The 21,863-nt window shown below is 51.2% G+C and overlaps 2 protein-coding genes across 3 annotated transcripts in view; both read left to right on the forward strand.

Moving 5' to 3' along the window:
• The window catches only part of LOC103061011 (H-2 class II histocompatibility antigen, E-S beta chain-like), a 64,570-nt gene that overhangs the window by 33,302 nt on the left and 9,405 nt on the right, over window positions 1-21,863 (forward strand). The window contains exons 3-6 of one of the 2 annotated variants that reach the window (XM_088129048.1): window positions 14,160-14,441; window positions 14,611-14,724; window positions 15,641-15,661; window positions 17,121-17,191. In XM_088129048.1, coding sequence (XP_087985174.1) covers window positions 14,160-14,441; window positions 14,611-14,724; window positions 15,641-15,661; window positions 17,121-17,134 — 431 coding nt within the window. In that variant the 3' untranslated portion in view covers window positions 17,135-17,191. Of the gene's footprint in view, window positions 1-14,159; window positions 14,442-14,610; window positions 14,725-15,640; window positions 15,662-17,120; window positions 17,192-21,863 lie in introns of those variants that run through there. The other variant, XM_088129047.1, reaches the window with a different exon arrangement.
• Window positions 9,546-10,493, forward strand: LOC148213993 (olfactory receptor 5V1-like). The gene has a single exon (XM_088129057.1). The coding sequence runs from the start codon at window positions 9,558-9,560 to the stop codon at window positions 10,491-10,493; it is 936 nt and encodes a 311-aa protein (XP_087985183.1). The 5' UTR covers window positions 9,546-9,557.

Consider the following 21,863-nt stretch of genomic DNA (forward strand, 5'->3'; position numbering starts at 1 on the left):
GAGCCCCCCGTTCAGGCGTTCCGTGGATCCGTCCGTCTGCGGATGCGCCGCGGAAGAAAGGGCTTGTTTCGTCCCCACCCGCTTCAGGAACTCCCTCCAGAACCGCGCGATGAAGTTGCCGCCCCGATCGCTGACGACCCGTCGGGGCGCGCCGTGGAGCCGGTAAACATGTTGCACGAATAGTCTCGCCAACCCCTCTGCCGTGGGGACTCGCCGGCACGCTACAAAGTGCGCTTGTTTAGAGAATAAGTCCGTAACCACCCAAATGGCGGTCTTCCCCTTACTCTCCGGGAGCTCTACTATGAAGTCCATGGCGACCTCTTGCCATGGGCCGTCGGGTTCCGCTACCGACTGGAGTAGCCCTCTAGGTTTGCCTTTGGCCCCTTTCGCCGTCGCGCACACCGGGCAACCCCCCGAGTACGCCTCCACGTCCTTACGGAGCGTGGGCCACCAAAATTGCCGCCGGATTAAGTGGAGCGTCTTTACGAAGCCGTAATGCCCCGCGCTCTGGCTGTCGTGGGCTCTCTCCATGACCTCCCGTCGGCACCCCTCGGGCACGTACAGCTTTCCTTCGTGCCACCACAACCCCTCTTGGCTGGTTAGCGCCTCTCGGTTCTGCTTGAGCCAAGCGTCCCGCTCCGCCGCCTCCACGAACCCTTGCCTTACTTCAGGCGCCGCGTCCCGTCGCTCCCCCTTGGTCTGGCTTCGGGTCACCGCCTTTGCAGCCAGTCTGCTGGCAGGGATGATGGAGTCCACAATCTCCTCCCGTAGGCTGGCGTGCTGGGGCATGCGAGACAGTCCATCTGCTAGGAAATTGCGCTTCCCGGGGATGTGTTTTAGTGTGAACCTGAACCTCCCGAAGTACTGGGACCACCGCGCCTGTTTGGGGGATAGCTTACGCGGGGTCTTCAGGGCCTCGAGGTTCTTATGGTCCGTCCACACCTCGAACGGTTCAGCTGCCCCCTCCAGTAGATGCCTCCACATGGCCAGTGCCCACTTGACTGCGTACACCTCTTTCTCCCACACCATCCACCTCCTCTCCGTCTCGGTGAATTTGCGGGAGGCGTAGGCGCATGGGTGGATGGCCCCCTCCAGGCTGGGCTGGAGCAGGACTGCCCCCGTTGCCACGTCTGACGCATCTACTTGGATTATAAACCGCCGATCTGGGTCAGGATGGCGCAGGATCGGCTCCACTGTGAACCGCTGTTTTAGCTACTCAAACGCCCCCTGGCATTCTGCAGTCCACGCAAGTGCCATGCTGGGCTTGGGGGGTTTCCCAGTGCCCTTGGTCTTCAGCAGGTCGGTTAGGGGAAGGGCGATTTGGGCGAAGTTCGGGATAAACTGTCTATAGAAGTTCGCAAACCCTAGGAAGCTTTGGAGTTGCCTCCGGGTTCGCGGCGCTTCCCAGCCCAGGACATCCTTTACCTTCGCCGGGTCCATCTCAATTCCCCGGCTGGATATTTGGTAGCCGAGGTAGTCTAGTTGCTCTCGATGGAACTCACACTTCGATAGCTTCGCGTACAGCTGTGCCTTCAGCAGTCTCTGGAGCACCGTGCGCACCAGGCTCACGTGCTCCGCCAGGGTTTCGGTGTAGATGAGGATGTCATCCAGGTAGACCAGGACGCCCCGGTAGAGTAGGTCGTGCAGCACCTCATTTATTAGCTGCATAAATACCCCCGGGGCCCCTTTTAATCCGAACGGCATCACGGAAAATTGGTAGCTTCCGAGCGGCGTGTTGAACGCCGTTTTCCACTCATCTTTAGCACGGATCCTGATCCTGAAGTAAGCTTCGTGCAAGTCCAGTTTTGTGAACACCCTCCCCTTAGACAGGTGCGACATCAAGTCCTTCATCAAGGGGAGGGGGTATTTGTACTCGGTGCTGATTGCGTTCAGCCCCCGGTAGTCCACGCACATTCGGAGCGAGCCATCCTTCTTCTCCCGGAATAGTACCGGGGCCGCTAATGGTGACTTCGCGGGTTGGATGAATCCCCGCGCTAGGTTCTTGTCTATGAACTCCCGCAGAGCCCCCATCTCTCTCCTTGACAGGGAGTACATTTTCGGCTTAGGCAGAGTCGCCCCTGGCTCTAACTCGATGGCGCAATCACTGGGCCGGTGTGGAGGGAGCTGGTCGGACTCCTTCTCCCCGAACGCTGCCGCCAGGTCTCGATACTGCCTCGGGATTCCGCCGCCCGTCATGGGTTCCCCGGACCTTGCCTCTCGCTTTGCAGTTGTCTCGCCAGTCGCCGCTGCCTCCCCATGCCTCGGGATCACTGCGAGTCTCCGGGGTCCCGGCGCTGCTGCTGCTGCTGTTGCCGCCCAGGTCTCAGGCTCCGTCTGCTCTCGCCCCGTCTCCCGGGGTCTCGGATCCTCCACTTGCCCGTCTGTGGTTGCGGCCGCACCCGTCTCCACGGCTCGGTCCCCTCTGCTCTCGCACTTCGCCGGTCTGTCAACCCTGAACCGCACTGCCTCCGCCGTCCAGTCGACCCGTGGGTTCCGTCGCCACAGCCACGCCAAGCCGAGTACCACCGCGTAGTCGGCCACCGGGACCACCACAAATCTTAGTTCTTCCCGGTGACTCCCGATCGTCATCTGGACCGGCTCGGTGTAATACTGAGCTGGCCCCCCCCTGCCAGCATGCCGTCTAGCTGGCTGAATGCAATGGGCTCTCAGAGGCGCCTCAGCTGTAGTCCGAGCCCCGAGACCACAGCTGGGTGCATCAAGCAGTGGGTGCAGCCTGAATCCAGTAGCGCCCGCAGCTGTGCCTCCCCTCCGGATCTCACCCCCCGGATGTGTATTCTCACCCGGAACGGAGGGCAGTCCTCATCTCCTATTGGGTCCGCGCGCCTCGACTCCCCTGCTCGCACTGGGACGCCGTTCAGTGCGAGCGCGCCTCGTTTCCCGCCGGCTACGAGTCCTCTCCAGAGGACGCCGTCTCCGGGGTCGACCACCCCCCGCGTCCTTTTTCGGTCACCGCCACCACTGCCCCCTTCCGCGGTCGGTCGCCGGCCCTTTTCCCGGTCGCACGCGGGGGCTTGACTTCGGGCCGTGGTGGGGCTCCTTCCCGCTCCGTCGGGCACTGCGCCGCTCGGTGGCCTCTGCCTCCGCACCGGAAGCACAGGTTCGGGGCTCTGGTCGCCTCTCGCCCCCCAGTGGACTGCCGCCGACTGCTCCGCCTTTCCTTGGGGGTTCTCTCCCTCGGCTGGTCCCTCGTCTGGTCCCGTCACCTCGTGCTTTGTTGGATCTGCCGCCATGCCGATTCCGCCGTTCCGGCCAGCCAGATCCAATCTTTCACTGTGGACGGGTCGTCCCATCCCAGTGCCCGCTCCAGGATCTCTGGATTGAGCCCCCTCTTAAAATACTTCACCCTCAGGGACTCCGGCCAGTCTGTGAGCTTCTCTGCCAACCTCCGGAACTCCAGGGCGTACTCCGATACCGACTTTCCCCGCTGTCTGAACTCCAGGATGTGGTCCTCCGCCCGCTTGGCGCTCAATGTGTCCTCGAATCTGTCCTGGAGCGCCTGCATGAAGTCCGGGAAACTCCGTAGTTCCGCCGCGTTGGCGTCATATAGTCCGATCACCCAGCTAGCTGCTTGGCCATCTAGCAGCTCAGCCACGTAGGATACTCTATCCTCCTCCCTAGCGAATAGGTGACCACCCCTCTGCATGAACCCCCTAACGTGCGTCAAAAAATGCGGCAGCTGTTCCGGGTCCCCTGAGAACTTCCCAGTGATGCCTCGAAGTCTCAGGGCGTCTGCCGCCCGTCGGTCCACCGACCGGGGCATCGTGGGCGGTGCCGGCTGGGGTGCCGGACCGCCACCCCCGTTGCTCGCCCCATCGCTCACCGCCGATGGTCCCACTCTCTGTAGCAGGGTCTGGAGCATCGCCTCCATGGCGTCTAGGCGCCGCTCGACTCTCTCCTCTAGTCGGGCGAACTTCTCGTCCCACTCGCGGTTCCGGGACCCTGAACCTCGGGTCCTCGTGACGCCTGAACTGTCTGGCCCTTGGTTCACGCACATCGACCACCGCTCGGCTGGAGGGCGCCCAGTCCTGGTCGCTGTCCCATCGCTCCCGGGTGGCTCCGACCGTCCCTCCTCGAGCCTGGGTTCCTCGTGCTCCAGCTGACCCACGGATTCCTCGTCGCTGGTCATGCCTGTATTGGAAAGGGAAACGCTCCTCGGTGGTACCGGGTAGCGCTAACGGTGAGTCCTGCCTTTATGCGAGGTTTGCCCCGTTCGACAGAGAAACTCTCGTGACACGTGTGGTTCACAAAGAAGGTTTACTCATGCGTAACGTAGTAGTCACAAGCAAAGCCAGGACTGGCTTGGTACAATTGCATTACTTGTTATATTCCCCCCTTCCCGCGCTTTTTTCCCGCCTCGCGATCACGTTGCTGCTGCGGATTATCGGCCCCCCAATAATCCCCCTTGATTGTCCATGATGGCAGGTTCGGTCAGGGTCCATTGTCCTTGATTGCCAGTTCCCCTCCGGCTGGGTTGGTCCCTCCCCTTTACGTGCAAGCCCGAGGGTTCTGTGCTGCGTTGCGATCTTGTTTCGCTGCCTGCGGCCCCGTTCATTGCTGGCTCGCGCCGTTATCAGTTTATAGTTAAAAGCTTCCGCTGCGGTTTTCCGGTTTGGCTGGGCGCAGGTGGCTCGTTAACTAGCGGCGCTTTCAGTTCCTCTTTTCCCCGCTAGCTACCGCCGGTGGATTCCACGTGGTCTGGCTGCAAGCTTCCCTGAAGCCCCGTGCTGATGGCTAAGGAGGTTGGGAGTGGGAGACACGGCTCTTCAATGGTCCTCCTTCCTCCAAGGCCAGTTGCAGTTCACGCTGGGGGGGAAGAGAGCTCTAGCCATAGGCCCTACTACTTTTGACTCTCTCCCTGCTCCTATTTAGCATCTACGTGAAAACTCTGGTGGGAACTATCTTGTTGGCACGGGGACCAGTATTAGTAGCATGCTGATCGCACTCAGCTGTGCATCTCAGCCCCCTCAGTCTACGGGATGTTGTGGAGGTGCTCTCCCAGTGCCTGGAGGGTACATGTGACTGGCTGGGGAAAAGCAGCCTTCAGCTCAACCCTGACAAAACAGCAGCTGTGGGTTTTAAGACTCTCTGGATCTGGGGAGTTGCTATGGTTAACCCTGAATGGGATTGCAGTCTCCCAGGAAAGGGGAGTGGGTGTAGAAACTTTTAAAATGCCTTTTTTTTTTTTTTTTAAATGTCCTTGGATTCATTTCTGGAACTCCAAATGAGGTAACTGATTCCAGATCGCTCTCCCTGCCTGGTTAAGCTTCAGATCTGGAACAGATTATTCTGCTCTGCCCTCTTCCTTCCCCCCCACCCCCTGAGTCTGACCCAAGAAAACTGTGCTGTGCCTGCTGGCAAGTCCCAGATGAGTCAGTTTTGCCCCAGAGGTTCTCTGCTACCTGCCCTCCCAGCTCTGCTCCCTGCAGAATCCAGGGCAGGAACACTCTCAGGGCCCGCACGCCAAGGGGCGTTTCCCCCACGAGCACCACCTGCCACGGATAATGCAGGCAACTGGACGACTAGCTCTTAATGTGAGCTTCCAAAGGAGTTTCCTCCCTTCCTGCTCTCTTGGCAGACTGCTGGCCGGACCACCTCTCCTCTCACTGTATCTGAACCCGACTGCGGGAGAACGTGGGGACAGGGAGGTTCTCCTTCAGCCACAGCCGGTCTTCAGCAGGTGAGATAACCAGCAAAGGTGAGTTGCTCTGTGGCCATCAAGGATTGTCCTCCGTTCGTTGTGGGGTGGCATTGCAAGGAGATGTTCAGCTTTAGGATGGAGGGACCAGGAATGCAAGATTCAGCTCAGGAATATCCACCGAGGGAATCTCAGAAGAGGCAAAGCCCCTCCTCTGCCTGAGACTCACAACAGATCAGAGTCTATACCCACCGACAGCCCAGCCTTTCCCATCCTTCCTAGGACCACGTGCAGCTTCAAAGATGGGCTTTGATTGCACGAAGCAGTTTCCAGGATGGAAGCTGGGACCTGGACACTTACAGCTACATTTTCCAGCTCTTTTGTTATATGACAGGCAGGGGCACTGAGGGGATCAAGATTCAAGATAGCCAAACCAAGAACATCTTCATGCAGTATAAGTTGACTATGGATTGTACATTGCTGTTAGCCACAGTAGCAAGGTGGAACTTTCTGGTTCAGAGATGATGAATCTCAGCATAACATTTGGTGGGGAACATGAAGGGGAAGGTGTTGCTTATGGGTTTGCAGGAGGCATCTTGAAAGGGGATCCTTAACCCTAATGTCTCCATCCACTAGGAAAGACAGCTCTGCTGAAGCACCTCTACAATCTGAAGCACCACTTTCATCTTTTTGAACCCAAAGTTTCTTTGTCCAATTTCCAGGTATCAATCACTTTCTGGAATCCAGCAGGTCAGTAGAAATGTGTTACATTATTAAATCTGCTTCTAGTAAGGTCTCCTTCTTTCATAATCTCAGCAAACACCATAGGTTGGCCTGATTCCAAATTGAAAGAGACCTTCATTTAGAGCAGGTGGGACAGGGTCCAGCGAGACCCTTATGGCTCTCAAGAACAAGAGGGGACAGGCTTGTTCTGTGTTGAAGCCAAGAGCAAGTCAAGCATTTTTGGGGAGGAGATTCAGAGGACATCCAAGGGAATGATTTGGGCTGGACTGAACCCCACGTTATGATAGAATTGACGGCCCTTGAAGAAATAAGTAATGGCAAAAACCTCTGAAGTGGAAAAAACACGACAGCCATTCAATGTGCCTTTGACTCAGCTGCTCCTGTTTGTGTTGCCCTCAGCTGCAAAAACATCTGAGAAAGTGTACAGCACAGGAAATGGATGGGCAGATCTTTAACTTGGAGGATCTTCACAGCCTTCTCAGTAGCATTTTTCAGTGATTGTTGGTACCCTTTGAAGAAGATCAGTTGCCAGGGAAAGGAGTAGGACCCACTGGACAATCAAAGGTGTCCCATTAGAATGTCCTTCTCTAGGCTGAAATAGAAACATTTTGGTGCAGTGATGGCTGGTGTGGGTCTTCCGGGCTGTGTGGGCGTGTTCTTGAGGTTTTGTTTCCTAACGTTTCACCAGCACCTGTGACCGGCATCTTCAGAGTGCAGGAGCACAGACAGGAGCAGTTCTCTCTGTGCCTAGGTTGATGTGACCCTTTTTGTGGGTATTTATAGAGATCTGAGGGGGGGGGAAAGGGGGGATTGGGGGTGTGTGGGGGGGGTTGAGTTACTGAGTGGCTGCTTGTTTTGGTGTCACCATCTGTGTGTATCTTCCTGGGGATTAGGCAGGGTTTTTTCTTCTATTGAATTGTTAACGAGGGGCTGCTGGGGGTGATTAGCAAGTTCATTGTGTGAACTGTTGTCCTGGTGGTTGAGCTGAATTCATTGACTTTTGCAGGCTGTATTTTTCAGGATTGGTAGCCAGGTTTTGTTGATTTTTAGACTCTCCTCTTTTTTATTGAAACTGTGCTGGTGTTTGTGAATCTCAATGGCTTCCCGGTATAGCCTGGTATAGTGACTGTTGGTGTTGTCCAGTATCTCTATGTTTTCAAATAGGATTTTGTGTCCAGTGTGCCTGAGAGCATGTTCAGCTACTGCAGATTTTTCTGGTTGCTGTAGTCTGCAGTGCCTTTCGTGTTCTTTTATCCCGGTCTGGATGCTGCGTTTTGTGGTCCCGATGTATACTTGCTCGCAACTGCATGGTATGCGGTATACTCCTGCGGCAGTGAGGGGATCCCTTTTGTCTTTTGCTGATGTTAGCACTTCTTGTACTTTTCTGGTGGGTCTGAAGATTGCTTGGAAATTGTGTTTTTCCATCACTTTTCCCATACGGTCTGTGACCCCTTTGATATAGGGCAGAAATACTTTGTTGGTGGGTGGCTGTTTTTCTTCTTCAGTCGCATGTTGCTTTCTTGGTTTGATGGCTCTTTTTATTTCATTTTTGGAGTAGCCATTTGCTTGTAGGACCCAATTAAGGTGGTTAAGTTCAGAGTTTAGGAATTGGGTTTCGCAGATCCGATTGGCATGATCCATGAGGGTTTTGATAATGCCTCTTTTTTGACATGGGTGGTGGTTGGAGTTTTTGTGTAGGTACCGGTCTGTGTGGGTGGGTTTTCTGTAGACTTTGTGTCCTAATTTGAGGTCTGGTTTGCGTATGACCAATGTGTCTAGAAATGGAAGTTGGCCGTCCACTTCTTTTTCCATGGTGAATTGTATATTGGGGTGGACACTGTTTAGGTGGTTCAGGAACTTCTCTAGGTCTTCTTCATCCTGATTCCAAATTGTGAAGGTGTCATCCACAAATCGGAACCAGACTGTTGGGGTAACGGGTGTGGTTTCTAAAGCCCATTTTTCAAAATGTTCCATGTAGAAATTTGCTACAACTGGGCTCAGGGGGCTTCCCATGGCGACACCGTCCATCTGTTCGTAGTACTCATTATCCCATAGGAAGTAACTGGTTGTTAGGCAGTGCTGAAATAAGGCTGTTTTGTCTTCTGGGAAGATCTGTTTGATGAGTGCCAGGGTGTCCCTCACTGGTAACTTGGTGAACAGGGAGACCACGTCAAGCTGACCAGTTTGTCCGTGGGGTTGAGTTTCAGGGTGCTGATTTTGTCGATGAAATGTCCTGAGTCTCTGATGTGGGCTGGAGTCTGTCCAACGTAGATCTGTAGAAGGGTGGCCAGATGTTTGGATAATTCATATGTCGGGGAGCCCCTCGTTAACAATTCAATAGAAGAAAAAACCCTGCCTAATCCCCAGGAAGATACACACAGATTCTGACACCAAAACAAGCAGCCACTCAGTAACTCAACCCCCCACACACACCCCTAATCCCCCCCCCTTTCCCCCCACCCTCAGATCTCTATAAATACCCACAAAAGGGTCACATCACTCTGGGCACAGAGAGAACTGCTCCTGTCTGTGCTCCTGCACTCTGAAGATGCCGGTCACAGGTGCTGGCGAAACGTTAGGAAACAAAACTTCAAGAACACGGCCACACAGCCCGGAAGACCCACACCAGCCATCGTATGCCGGCCGTGAAAGCCTTCGACAATACATTTTGGTGCAGCTTAGAGAGTCAAAAAGTCACTTTCAGGACACAAGGGGTGGGAGAAGGCATTGTTGAGGACTGCTACTTCCTCCACAGACTTTCCATACTCGATACTGTGGCATCTTCCCCTGACAAGCCACTTGTCCTCTGTATGGAATAAGGTGCTGATGCCAAGCTAGGAAGGGAAGTTCCTCAGAGTTTCTCAGCATGCCGAATGCCCCAGGAATGCAGGGAGACGATTAAGCTCTGCTCCCCCAGCTCTGCATCCCCAATCTAGTTCATTTTACCTCGCAGCTAATTCTACTTCAAAATGGCACAAGCAATCAGCTCTTCTTTGGATGGGAGCGATCCCTAAAATTTCATCCTCCACACTTCCACATTCCTCAAATAATGACTTTTGTCATTTTGTTTCTTCCATGCATTTTCCAAGGTCCATTGCCCCTCACTGCTTTCTTGACATGCATTTTTCTCTCTTCCCAGCTGTCCCTTTTCTTCCTCATGGATTCCCAGAACCAAACACAAGGCACAGAATTTATCTTCCTGGTATTCTCCAGACTCCTAAGCCACCAGAACCACCTTTTCTTAGTGTTCTTTGCTGTCTATTTGGCCATACTGATGGGAAACTTCATGATCCTAACCCTGGTTCTCCTGGACTCCCACCTTCACACCCCCATGTACTTCTTCCTCAGCCAGCTCTCCAGCTTGGATATTTGCCTTTCTTCTGTGGTTGTACCAAAGATCCTGGTGAACATCCTATGCCAGCAGCATACCATCTCCTACAACCAATGCCTGGCACAAGCGTTCTTCCTCATTGGCTTTGCGGGATGTGAGCCAGCACTCCTGGTCGTTATGGCCTATGACCGTTATGCGGCCATCTGCCAGCCTTTGCACTATGCCCACCTGATGAGGAGCAAGGTGTGCATCCAGCTGTCTGTGGCCGTTTGGGTCTGGGGCTTCTTGGACTCAGCCATCCATGCTGCCCTGGCCTCCAGGTTGGATTTTTGTGGAAACCACCAGGTTCCTCACATCTTTTGTGATGTTCCCCCATTACTGAAAATTGCCTGCAGTGATACCTGGGTCAACGAATTGGCCAATCACATCACCAGCCTCTTTGTGGGCCTCAGCCCCTTCTTCTTCATCATCCTGTCCTATTTCTATATTTTGGGCTCCATTCTGCAGATTCGTTCCACCACCGGCAGGCACAAAGCCTTTTCCACTTGTGCATCACACATTGGTGTTGTAACTCTCTGTGTTGGAAATGGATTCTTGAACTACAACCAGCCCAGTGCTGGGTATTCCCTAGAGACTGACACTCTGATCTCCACAACATTTTGCATCATCACCCCCATGCTGAACCCTTTGATCTACAGCCTCCGCAACAAGGAGGTAAGGTCAGCCCTGCAGAAGGTTCTCAATTGCCAGAAGACAGCATAATATTCATTCTGGGGTTAGGGTTTGTGGATCCTCATGTGTCTGTGGCCTTAAGAAGTATAAAACTGGCACCTGAACTGTGGTAGAAGTACGTTCTCAAGGCACCTGCAGAGTCATTTCCATGAGAAAAAGCTTTTGGAGTTGTGGAGCAGAACCTGAGAAGCTGGACCTTGCATCCTAATGAAAACTCAGTGACTCCAGCACTCTGTGTTCTACCCTGGCCAAATACGTTTCTCAAGGAACCTGCAAGCAAAAGCAGTACCCTTCTCCTAGCCTGGCTTCTACCTCCCCAGAGCAAAGAGAAGCTCTAACTAAGACAGAATTCCAATGAGGAACAGGAAGAACAGTTGGATAGTCAGAGAGCAAATGCCATGGTAGGAAACAAAGTATGGGGATGGTGGAAGCCAAGATGGTTTGCAAGGATGAAAAGATATGGAGAGTATAATGAATGGCAAAGGTGTGAATTAGACTGAGCTACACCTTTCTCTCTGTCTTATCTCCAGCCTTTAGTACCTTCTTCGGCTCTTTCCCACTGGTTCTCTGCATGTCACATAACGATGCTTGCTCCGAAAGGGAATAGCATAAATGCTATGTCTGTCTGAGTTCCAAATAGCTGAGTTCCAAATCAGCAATAAAAAACAAAGGATGAAACAAGATAAAATAACTTAGGAAATCAATTAGGAGCTAAATTCAAGTCTCTTGAAAAAAAGATAAAGTTTGGATAAGATGGTTAATTTTGAAATGGAGGTAGAGATTGACTTGAATGTGGATTTGGAGTTCAGAAAAAAGCTGGTTTGTGAAGGTTGTATGAACAAAGATGTTGTGGATCCGAAAATGCTTGTCAAAATGCCAAAGGATAAGAGTGATGCCAGAATGGATTTACAGATGAAACCCACTGATGTCACCATGATCCAAGGGGACATACAGATAAGGGACAGGAAGAACGACTTGGAAAGACTTTTTATCTTGGATTTGCAAAAGGAATGTGTTGAATCCGTGAAGCTGTTCCTGGGAAGAGACAAAGAGAAATTACTGGGGCTGTTTCTGGGAGAAGACGAGAACAATGGGGAATCAACTTGGGGAACGCTATTTGAAAGGATGAAAGATTAAGCTCTTTCAAAGTGAACAAAAGGTTTACAAAGTGAACTTATTTGGTTACGGTTAATATATACTGTATGTTGAGGGTTTGGGTAGTTATTATTGGGATCTTTTTCTGACCAGGATTCAATGACGAGGTTTTAAGGATCTGTGTATGAAGGGGGAGAGATTTCATTTCCTTTTTTTGTTGTTAGAGAAAATGATAAGTTGGGTTATAAAATGGATTTATTTTTAACTAAGATTAAAATATATTTGTTATCAAATTTATGGAATTTTTGTTCTTAGGTATGAAAACTGTACTAAGGTTTTTATATGTAGAAAGGTGGAAGAAGATGACATTCTCTACAATGGAAGAATGGATGGTGAAGCTGATGGAGCTGGCAAAGATGGTGAAGTTGATGGCTTTGATTTGAGAAAAGATATTCTGTAATTTTAACGTTAATTGGAAAGCTATTTTGGACTTTCTCTGAGAAAAAGAAAAAAAATGAAATTGTGTTGTATAGATTTGATGATTAGAACTAATATGGGGTTATAGTAATAATGAAAGTTATGTTGGGATCCTTGCTCTGAAAGGGAATAGCATAAATGGTATACAAGTATATCTGTCTGTACAGTATGTTGAAATCCCCGTGTGACTGTTTCCTGAGTTCCCTTCACAATTTCTGCTCGCTCTGAGGTCCCGCCAGGCCTCTGCACAAGCCTCCCCCCCCCTGCCCCCCATGCTGGGCAAAAGAGTCTCCTTCCCAGGCGATGCGTTCACAAACTAGCCTTATTCTCAGGCACCGCAGGAGTGGCCACGGGGTTTGGGTATCGCAACGATCCAGCCAGGAATCATCTAATCTCACCATAAGGAAGGGTCCCAGCTGAGTTCCAAATCAACAACAAAAAACAAAGTCTAAAACAAGTTTAAATGATAAAATAGGAAGGTTGGAGAGCTGAGATATGAATAGCAGTGCTAAAATCGATATGAGTACCAGGCAAGTGGTCTACTCAGTCCTCTGTTCAAAATGAGGCAAAATGTGACCATCCAAAAGGAAGATCAGGGCTCCCCAGCACAGGAACAGAAGCCTATGACCACCTCTGGCCACTCCGCTCCATCTCTTTGGGCTACTCCAGTCTCATGAGCAGCAAGTCCAGTGATATCTGGCGGTGGCCACCTGGCTCTGGGGCTTCCTTGACCCTGCTCTTCACACTCACTTGCAAAATCATTTATGGTGATAGGCTGGAAACATCTATTTCTATCATCCATCTATCTCTCTATCTCTCTATCTCTCTATCCCCTTTCTCCATATTAGACAAGCAAGTTTAGATGTGTGCATTTTGAGAAAAAGAATTCAGGTGAATTAAAAAAACAAAAAGGATATATTTTGTAGTTTTTTTAACCCCGCCTTTATTACTTTTATAAATGACTCAAGGTGGCGAACGCACCTAATCCTCCTTCCTCCTCCTATTTTCCCCACAACAACCACCCTGTCAAGTGAGCTGGGCTGAGAGCGAGGGACTGGCCCAAAGCCACCCAGCCGGCTTTCATGCCTAAGGCAGGACTAGAACTCAGGGTCCCCTGGTTTCCAGCCTGGGGCCTTCACCACGAGACCAAACTGGGTCTATTATTATGACTCCCCAGACTGACGTCCTCCAGATTTGTTGGACGTCAGCTGCTGTAATTCCCGGCCAGGACATTTCTAGCAGAGAGGCGGCTTGCAAGGGTCTGTAATGAATCCCTCCAGGTATTCTGGAAAATGCGCGTGAGGCTCACCAAGGACTGCTGCTTCCTGGCAAAGCAGAGATGATGAAATGCCTTGCCTGTTTCATGGATGACAAAGAAGCGGGTTGCGTGCTCTGTGCAGCCCTTGTTTTGGGCACGCAAGTCCCTAATGAGGTCCCTGGACTCTCATTTCATCATTCCAGAAACACGGGCCGGTTAACTAACTCTCTTGGCAACGCCGGCTGTTCCCACCAGCAGCAGCGTCTCCTGTGAGCTGGTCCAGGGAGATCAGAGTCGAGCCCCAGAGCGGTAAGACTTTCGATTCTGTTTCCAACTCCAGTGCCAGAGACCCCTCTGGGGGGAGAAGGAGGGCGGGTGCCCCGTTTATGAGCCACCTGCCTCCCCCCAAAATAGCAGAAGTTGCAGAAGCATTTTGATTTTTGCAGCCAAGGAAGGAGAGAGAATCAGCCTCGTCTCACCCACTGACGTCTTCCCGGAAGGCCACGAGCTTCATCGATCCCCCCCAACTCCATGACCCAGGACAGACCCCGGGATGCTACCCAAAACCCCCTTCCCACCTGGAGGGAGCCCTTAAGCACCCTCTTTGGGGGCCATCCAGCCAAATCAGCTGGATAATTCTCATCTCGTTCAGAGTCAAATTTAGCTGACTCAGCAGTGGACAGGAAAGGCTGCAAAAGAGGAAAGTGGAGTTTTTCTCCCTCTCTCCAAATAAAACTCTTGGAAAGGGACTTGAGACGCAGAACATTTCCGAGACTAAGACGGACCTTGGCCTGAACTGACCAGCTTGCTCTTCCGTCCTGGGCCCTGTTGGGTCCCTCACGTCCCTCCTTCTCCCTCCCCTCCAGCCAAGCCCACCGTCACCATCTCCCCCACCAAGACGGACCCCGGTTCCCCCAACACCATCCTCCTCTGCACCGTGACCGGCTTTTACCCCCTGGAGATCGACGTCCAGTGGCTGAAGAACGGGCGGCCGGAGAAGGAGGGCGTCGCCTTCGGGGAGGAGCTCCAGAAGGGAGACTGGACCTACCAGCTCCAGGTGCTGCTGGAGACCCAGCCCCAGCGTGGGGACGTCTACGCCTGCAAGGTGGGGCACGCCAGCCTGGAGGCCCCCGTCACCGTCCAGTGGGGTAAGCCTTTCCCTTCCTCCCCTTCCCTTCTCTCCTGGTGTGGGGACACCGTCGTGCACAGAGAAGGGGTCATTGATGAGGGGGGGCTGGAAAGACCCTCCCTGGGTGTCGAGCCAGAATGGCTGGCCCTGATCCTCCTGCTCACGCGAGGCTCCTTCTCCTTCCCCAGAGCCACGTTCCTCCAACGCTGCCAAGAGCAAGCTCTGGACGGGGGCCGTGGGGACCGTGCTGGGGGTGGTCTTCCTGGCTGTGGGGCTCTCCCTCTACCTGAAGAACAAGAAAGGTGAGTCCGTGGGGGGCTGGGTGAGAGGTTATGGGGAGGGGACCATCTAGGGGAGGCCTTGCAGCTAGATGGCAAGGTGGGTCCTCTTGGGCCCCCGAATCCCAAGGCTGAGGGTGTCATTGGGAAATAGGTTTGGAGACATTTTTCTTCCTGGAGGGGCATAAGGGATAGGAGACCCCATTTGGGGTGGTGGTGAAGGCACCAGGCTGGAAACCAGGAGCTGTGAGATCCAGTCTTGCCCTGGGCACAAAGCCCCCTGGGTGACCGAGGGCCAGCCATTGTCCCTCAGCCCCAGGAAGCAGGCAATGGCAACCCCCTTCCAAAACCTTGCCAGGAAAACTGCAGGGACTAGTCCGGGCAGTCGCCAGGAGTCAACATTGACTCAAAGGAAGAAAAGAAAAAGGGGGGGGGGATGTAGTTCAATATTACAGCCACAGAGGCTCGCATCTGTGGAGATGGCTGGTGGGGTGATGGGTTCTGGCTCCCCCTCCCCAGCATCTTGAAGGTGTTAGTGCTAAAATATACAGGGGGGGGGTTAGGACATTTTTAATGTATGTTTGTATTTTAATTATTTATGGATTTTAGCCACTGTTGGAGGGATTGGTGTGTTTTTTCTTTTTTGTTATTGTGAGCCGCCCAGAGTCACCCGTTGGTGACTTAAAGTTTAAAAATAAGTAAGTAAGTAAGTAAGTAAGTAAATAAATAAATAAATAAATATTATAGGCTATAGAATGGGACCTTGACCCCGTAAATGTTCCAGCCCTTTATTAATTTATTTACTTATGAAATTTATCAGGCCGCCCACAAGAAGTGACTTGGCAGCATATAGCAAAAAACATAAAACAGTAAATATGTCAAAAACAGTCCTATTGAAAAGATAAAAAAGTTCTGAATGAATCTCTCTCCCTTTTTCTAGCAACTCCCATCCAACAACCAGGTGAGCTTCTTCTATTCGCCCTCCATTAATCAATAAGTTTTTCTCTTTCTCTCTCCTCCCAAAAAATCTCTCTTAAGGAGCTGAAAGAGCCTTGAATCACCCGCAAAGCCTCCAAACATTTTCTGGACTCCCCAAATCCTTTTCCAAGATTTTTGGCGGCTTTTCCTTGCAGGGACCCCAAAACGTAACGCAATCGCACACAAGAGCAGCACACAACACCAAAGCCTCCCCCAGGATGTTTCCCCATTTTGGGAAATTGCAAAAGGGAAGGGAGGGGGGGGCCATGCAGGTCATTGGGGAGGGAGAGGGAGCACCCCAAGTTTGTGGGCTGCCCTTCCTGGCCCCCCTTTTGACCCTTCACACAAGCTCCGGCCAAGGGAGTCCAGGCTGGACACCAGACACCATTTCTGACTCCACCCTCCGAGCAGCATCTTCTGGGTTAAGGTGGAATATCTTGGGGGGGGGAGGGAGGGAGGATTGCAATCGCAGACAAGAGCAGCAGGCAACACTGTGATGGAATGGAATTATGAAGGCCAAGCTCAGGGAGATAAACATTTTCTTAGCTCACCAGAACCACGTGGGAGGAACAAGAGGATGAGACTGGCACCTCCCTGAGGAATTCGCACTGTTGTGGCTGGAGGACTTTGGGAACTGGGGTTTTAGTCTGGGAAGATTCTTGCTAGAGGTTGTAGCTGATAAACATAGCTGGACTGAATTGGCATGGTCTCTTGGAGTTCCTTGGGCTAGGCCTGACATCAGTCAAGAAAATGTTTATCTCCCTGAGCTTGGCCTTCATAATTCCATTCCATCACAACACCAAAGTCTCCCCCACGACGTGGCTTAATTAGGGGGTCAATCAAGAGAGGAGGCCTCCCCCCCCCAGCAGATACTTCATCTGAACCGAGAAGATGGTGCTCAGAGGGTAGAGTCAGAAATGGTATCTGGTGTCCAGCCTGGTGTCCCTTGGCCGAAGCTTGTGTGGAAGGTCAAAAGGGGGATCAGGATGGGCAGCCCACAAACTTGGGGTGTTCCTCTCCTTCCCCCAATGACCTGAATGCCCTCCCCTCCTTCCCTTCCCTTTGGCAATGTCCCAAAATGAGGAATTTATTTATTTAATTAAGCCAATTAGGGACAAATTCCACCTTCTCAAGGTCAGGCTGGAGCCTCCCTTTGAAGCCCCTCGGCTGAACTTGGACCCCCTTTGAGCCCCGGAGATGAGATGGGGAGGAATCCCTGGTCCTTCACAGCCTTTTCCTTGCTGAAAGGGGTGGATTCCCCCTCCATCTGGGCCCTGCCCATCATCCACCCCCTGAAGGTTGGGCCTGCCTGGGGGAGATGAAAGGGAGGGGGAGGGGAAGCCCACCCTGTGTGTTTCCTGTAGACTCTCCAAAAAAACCTTATTTACACTGAAGGTTTTACTGTATATTTTAATTTTCTTCCCCATCTCTTTTTTTCACAGCACTCATGAATTAATCCTGCTATCCCTTCCTGCTCTCAGATGCAAAATCGCTGAAGATTTTCAGCACCTGATGAATTTCTGCCTTTTGTGCAACCCTTCAAGGGTGGAGCTTCAACACTGGCGAGAGGATGAGAATCACAGCCTGGACCTTCTCCTTCCGAGACCCACCAGCTTCCTTTTGGGACCTCTCTGTCTTTTGAGGGAGGGGGAAACGGGGAGGGGGTGGAGACCATCCCGTCTGCCCCCAGGAACTCCTGGCCTGCCTGTCCCTCCAGACCCCCCAATTTCTCCTGCTCAGCACAGACCCTCATTCAGACCAATGGCTGCAACCCACCCACCTCCAGCCACTTAATCGGAAATCCACCTGGCGCTTAGCCAAGCCTGGGGGCCACCAGATCCAGAGAGATCCAGAGCTCCACATGCACCAGCCACCCTGGGATCCCCATTTCCTGAGGAGCGATCTCAGGGATCAACTGGTCTCTGCCCACCAGAGCCCCAACCTCTTCCCCTTCCTTGGATCCCCCCTCGTTTCTCCGTCTCATCTCTCTTGGCTTTGAATGCGCAGGAGCTTCATCTTCTTGCTATTCTCCTCTGGGTAAATTCCCTGGGCTTTTATTTGCTATAAAACAATAAATTAGACTGTAGGAAAACCCTGGAATGATGTGAGTTGATGCTGTCCAAAAAGCCTGGTCTCTCTCAGCTCCATATTCCCTCCAGGTCAGATGCCATTTAATCAGCTCCCTCCACCCCTGAATTTCTGGTCCTCCGCAGAAGGGGAGAGGTTTCCCACACACATCTATAGGTCTTCTTGCCAGCATAGCTCCTCTTATCCTCTCATCCCACCTTGGGAGGAATCCCGGATTAGCTGTGCATTATGAGGCCATCTCAGATCACAGCTGGGTCCCTGTGCTGGGCCATTTTGTCCTGTTCAGAGAAAGTCCCTTTTAGAGGTCAAAGCAGGAGCTTAGAGTCTACCTCAGTGGACCCCGGTGAGTCTCCTCTTTCTGGGGATTCTCCCCTGAGTGGATCCTTTTGTGGGAAGGTAATCACCCCTCCTGAAGCTCCTCCCACACTGCAAGCATTTACATGGTTTTTCTTCCTGAGGGAGTGCTCTTATGGGAAAGAAGGTCATTGCTCCGCCTGAAGCTCTTCCCACCCTCCCTGCATTTATAGGTTCTCCGCCAGGTTGATTCTGTTGCATAGAGAAGAAATGAGAGCCCCTTGTAACTTTCTCCATCCTCTTTGCATGGATGTTCCCCTCAAATGTGGGTTCTGTGATCGTCAATCAAATTCTCTTTGAACATGTTCACCTTTCTTCCTAAAACTTGGTCCTTCTATCTCGGACAGAAATTTGGTGGGCTGGACCGTCAGGAATTTGGTCATGCTGAGAAGCTAAAGATTTCTTACTCCTGTCTTTGCATTGATTCCTGCGTGACTCTTTGGCTCCATCCAATCTGCAAACCTCTCTTCTCCATCTCCCTGAGAGTTTCAGACAGCAGAGAAGAGTCCAAGGGCGCGTGTCCTCGTGTGTGGATCCGAATCTCTCAAACTCGCCCGAGGATCCCACCTGTAATGATCTGCCACTCCCAACTTCAGTAACTCTCCTTGCAACCCGTAATGATTCAAAAGAAAGTTCATTTATTGGGAACAAGTGTACAGTTCTAACGCATTGCTAAGACTGAGCCCGCACCCGCCAAAAGTTGCATTTACCCTTTTTTCTCTTTCCCCCTTGCACCCCCTAACCTCCCAGTCTTGTCACACTCACTCGTTGGTATGACCTTGAGCATTCCTCAGTCCCTGATAACATCCCATCTGCCTCTAACGGTCATTTCTTCCATTCATCCTTCCAGATTCTTCCATCACCCCCTGCCATGTCTCTTAATGGCAGAACCGAAACAAGCCAGCAAGCTGGCAAATAATGTGGTTAATTGATTGCGAGGATTCTGACATGCCGCCCCTCTAGAAGGAAGGATTACTCCGGAGATGTGGAACCATCAGTCTGGAAAAGAAAAGGAATATATATATATATATATATATATATATATATATATATATATATACATACACAACATTACAATAAAAGAACACTTAGGTTTGTCTGGATAACATTGGGAAAACTTCTTGATTAAGTCCAGAGCTTTCACATGTTTTTTCTCTGCCCACTCAGCTAAAGATTTAGGGACGTTTTTCCATTGAATTAAAAATTGTAACCCCCCTCTATGTTTTCGAGCATCCAAAATCTCCTTGACTTCAAAATGTTGCTCCCCCTCAACCATCATGGGTCTGGTGTTGGCAGTGTGGGATGCCATGTCAAAGACTCTTTGTAAGGTTTTAGCAGATCACAGTGGAACACTGGGTGAATCCTCTTGAAGGTGGGGGCATTTGTAACTGGAACGAAACAGGGTTGATGACTATGTATCACAAATGGCCCCACAAATTTTGGTCCCAGCTTTTTCGAGGGTTCTAAGGATTTCAAATGCTTGGTAGATAGAAAGACTTTGTCCCCAACTTTCCAGTCTTTTTCTGGGGCTCTTTTCCAGTCTACATATTTCTTATACGTTGCTCTTGCCTCTTCCAGTTCTGCCTTAACATTTGGCCATACTTCCGTCATCTGCTGGAGCCACTCATCTGCAGAACTAACCTGAGTGGACTCCTGAGGTAGCTCTGGGATTGGCACAAAATCATGCCCTGTGGCTATCTTAAAAGGAGTTAGCCCCATGCTCTGATGTACTGCGTTGTTATAGGCTACTTCAGCAAAAGGCAAGAGGTCATCCCAGTTGTTCTGTTGATAGTTAACGTCTCAAGTACTGCTCTAACACAGAGTTCAATCATTCCAAAGCCCCGTCCCTCTGGGGGTGGTAACTCAAACTCAGAGCCTGAGTCACCCCAATCAACTTTAGGAATGCTCTCCAAAGCTTTGCAGTAAACTGGACCCCGTGATCACTGATGATTCATTCTGGGACCCCATGAGCTCGGTACACGTGCTGGATAAACAACTTAGCAAGTTTGGTGGCCAAAGGGATTGAGGGGCAGGCTATAAAATGAGCTTGCTTGGAAAACAGATCAGTGACCACTCAGATCACTGTCTTTCTGTTGCTTTCAGTCAATTCAACAATAAAGTCCATTGCAATTTGCCTCCAAGGTCTGTCTGGGTTTGCCACAGGTTGCAAAAGCCCCATTGGTTTACCTCCCCTCTTTTTTGCCATTGCACACATGGGGCAGGTGGCCACATATTCAGTTACATCCTTCCTCATCATTGGCCACCAGAATTGGCACCGCAACAGGTGCAGGGTTTTTACAAATCCAAAATGCCCAACGGTTTTGCTGCCATGGCCCTCTGCAATACCCACTGGAGTGCTTCAGTCGGCACGTACAGCTTGTCTTGCCACCACCACGCCCCTTGCTTATTGATCAAAGAGTCTTTGTTCTTTTTGAACCAGTCATCCTCCAATATCTGGCTGTTCAATTTTTTCAACAACTCTCCCTCTGGCTCACCCCCAGCCTTCCTGCTGTGCGCCCTGGTGATTGCCATCAATCCCGGATGAGTGCGTGGGATGATCAGTGCCATCACTTCCTCACATCTGCTGTTGTGTTGGGACAATCTGGAAAGAGCATCTGCCAGGAAAATTTTTCCCCGGGAATACACTTTAGTGTGAAATTAAACCAGTGGAAATACTGAGCTCATCTCAGTTGCTTTGGGGACAATTTCCTTGGGGCTGTCAGGGCTTCCAGGTTTTTGTGATCAGTCCAAATTTCAAAGGGGTGGGGCGATCCCTCCAAAAGAAATCTCCAGCAAACTAGCACTCAGCGCACCGCGAAAGCCTTCTTCTCCCAAACTAACCACCGTCTCTCTGTTTCAGAAAACTTCCACAAAATATATGCTCATGGGTATAACTCCCCAGTTTTCGAATTCTGCAGCAGCACAGCCCCCACCGCTATGTCCGAAGCATCTGCTTGAATGACAAACAGCTTCTCCAGGTTGGGATGTTTTAAAATAGACTCCGCCATGAACAAGCTTTTCAACTTTTCAAATGCTTCCTGACATTCCTTTGACCACACTAGTGGAGCCCCAGGCTTCGAGGCTTTTGCTTTATCCTTTCTCTTAGTCTTTAGTAGATCGGCAAGTGGGAGCGCCACCTGCGCGAAGTTCAGAATGAACCAGCAGTAAAAATTGGCGAAGCCCAGGAAACTTTGAAGCTGCTGCCACATTTTGGGAGCCTCCCAGCCAATCACATCCCTCACTTTGCTTGGGTCCATCTCAATCCCCTTATTCGATATCCGATAACCCAAATAATCAATCTGTTCCTTATGGAATTCACATTAGACAGTTTGGCAAACAGCTGAACATCCAACAGCTTCCTCAACACTTTCCTCACCAACTTCACACGCTCATCCATATTTTCAGTATAAATCAGTACATCATCCAGTTACACCAAGACACCCCGGTACAAGTCCTCTTGTAAAACCTCATTTATGAGTTTCATAAACACCCCCGGGGCCCCGTTCAATCCAAACAGCATGACTTTGTATCGGAAACAACCGAGAGGGCAGTTAAATGCCGTCTTCCACTCATCCCCCTCTCGTATTCACACCCAGAAATATGCGTCCTGTAAGTACAGCTTAGTGAAAATTTTTCCCTTTGACAAGTGAGCTAATAAGTCTTTCATTAGCAGCAAAGGATATCTATTATCTTGGCAGATAGCATTTAACTCTCTATAGTCCATGCAAAGCCTTAGCGAACCG

This window comes from Python bivittatus, unplaced genomic scaffold (genome assembly GCF_059951505.1).
Source record: "Python bivittatus isolate LINGU-HERP-01145 unplaced genomic scaffold, Pbiv_v1 ctg000730_np1212, whole genome shotgun sequence".
Classification (NCBI taxonomy): domain Eukaryota; kingdom Metazoa; phylum Chordata; class Lepidosauria; order Squamata; family Pythonidae; genus Python; species Python bivittatus.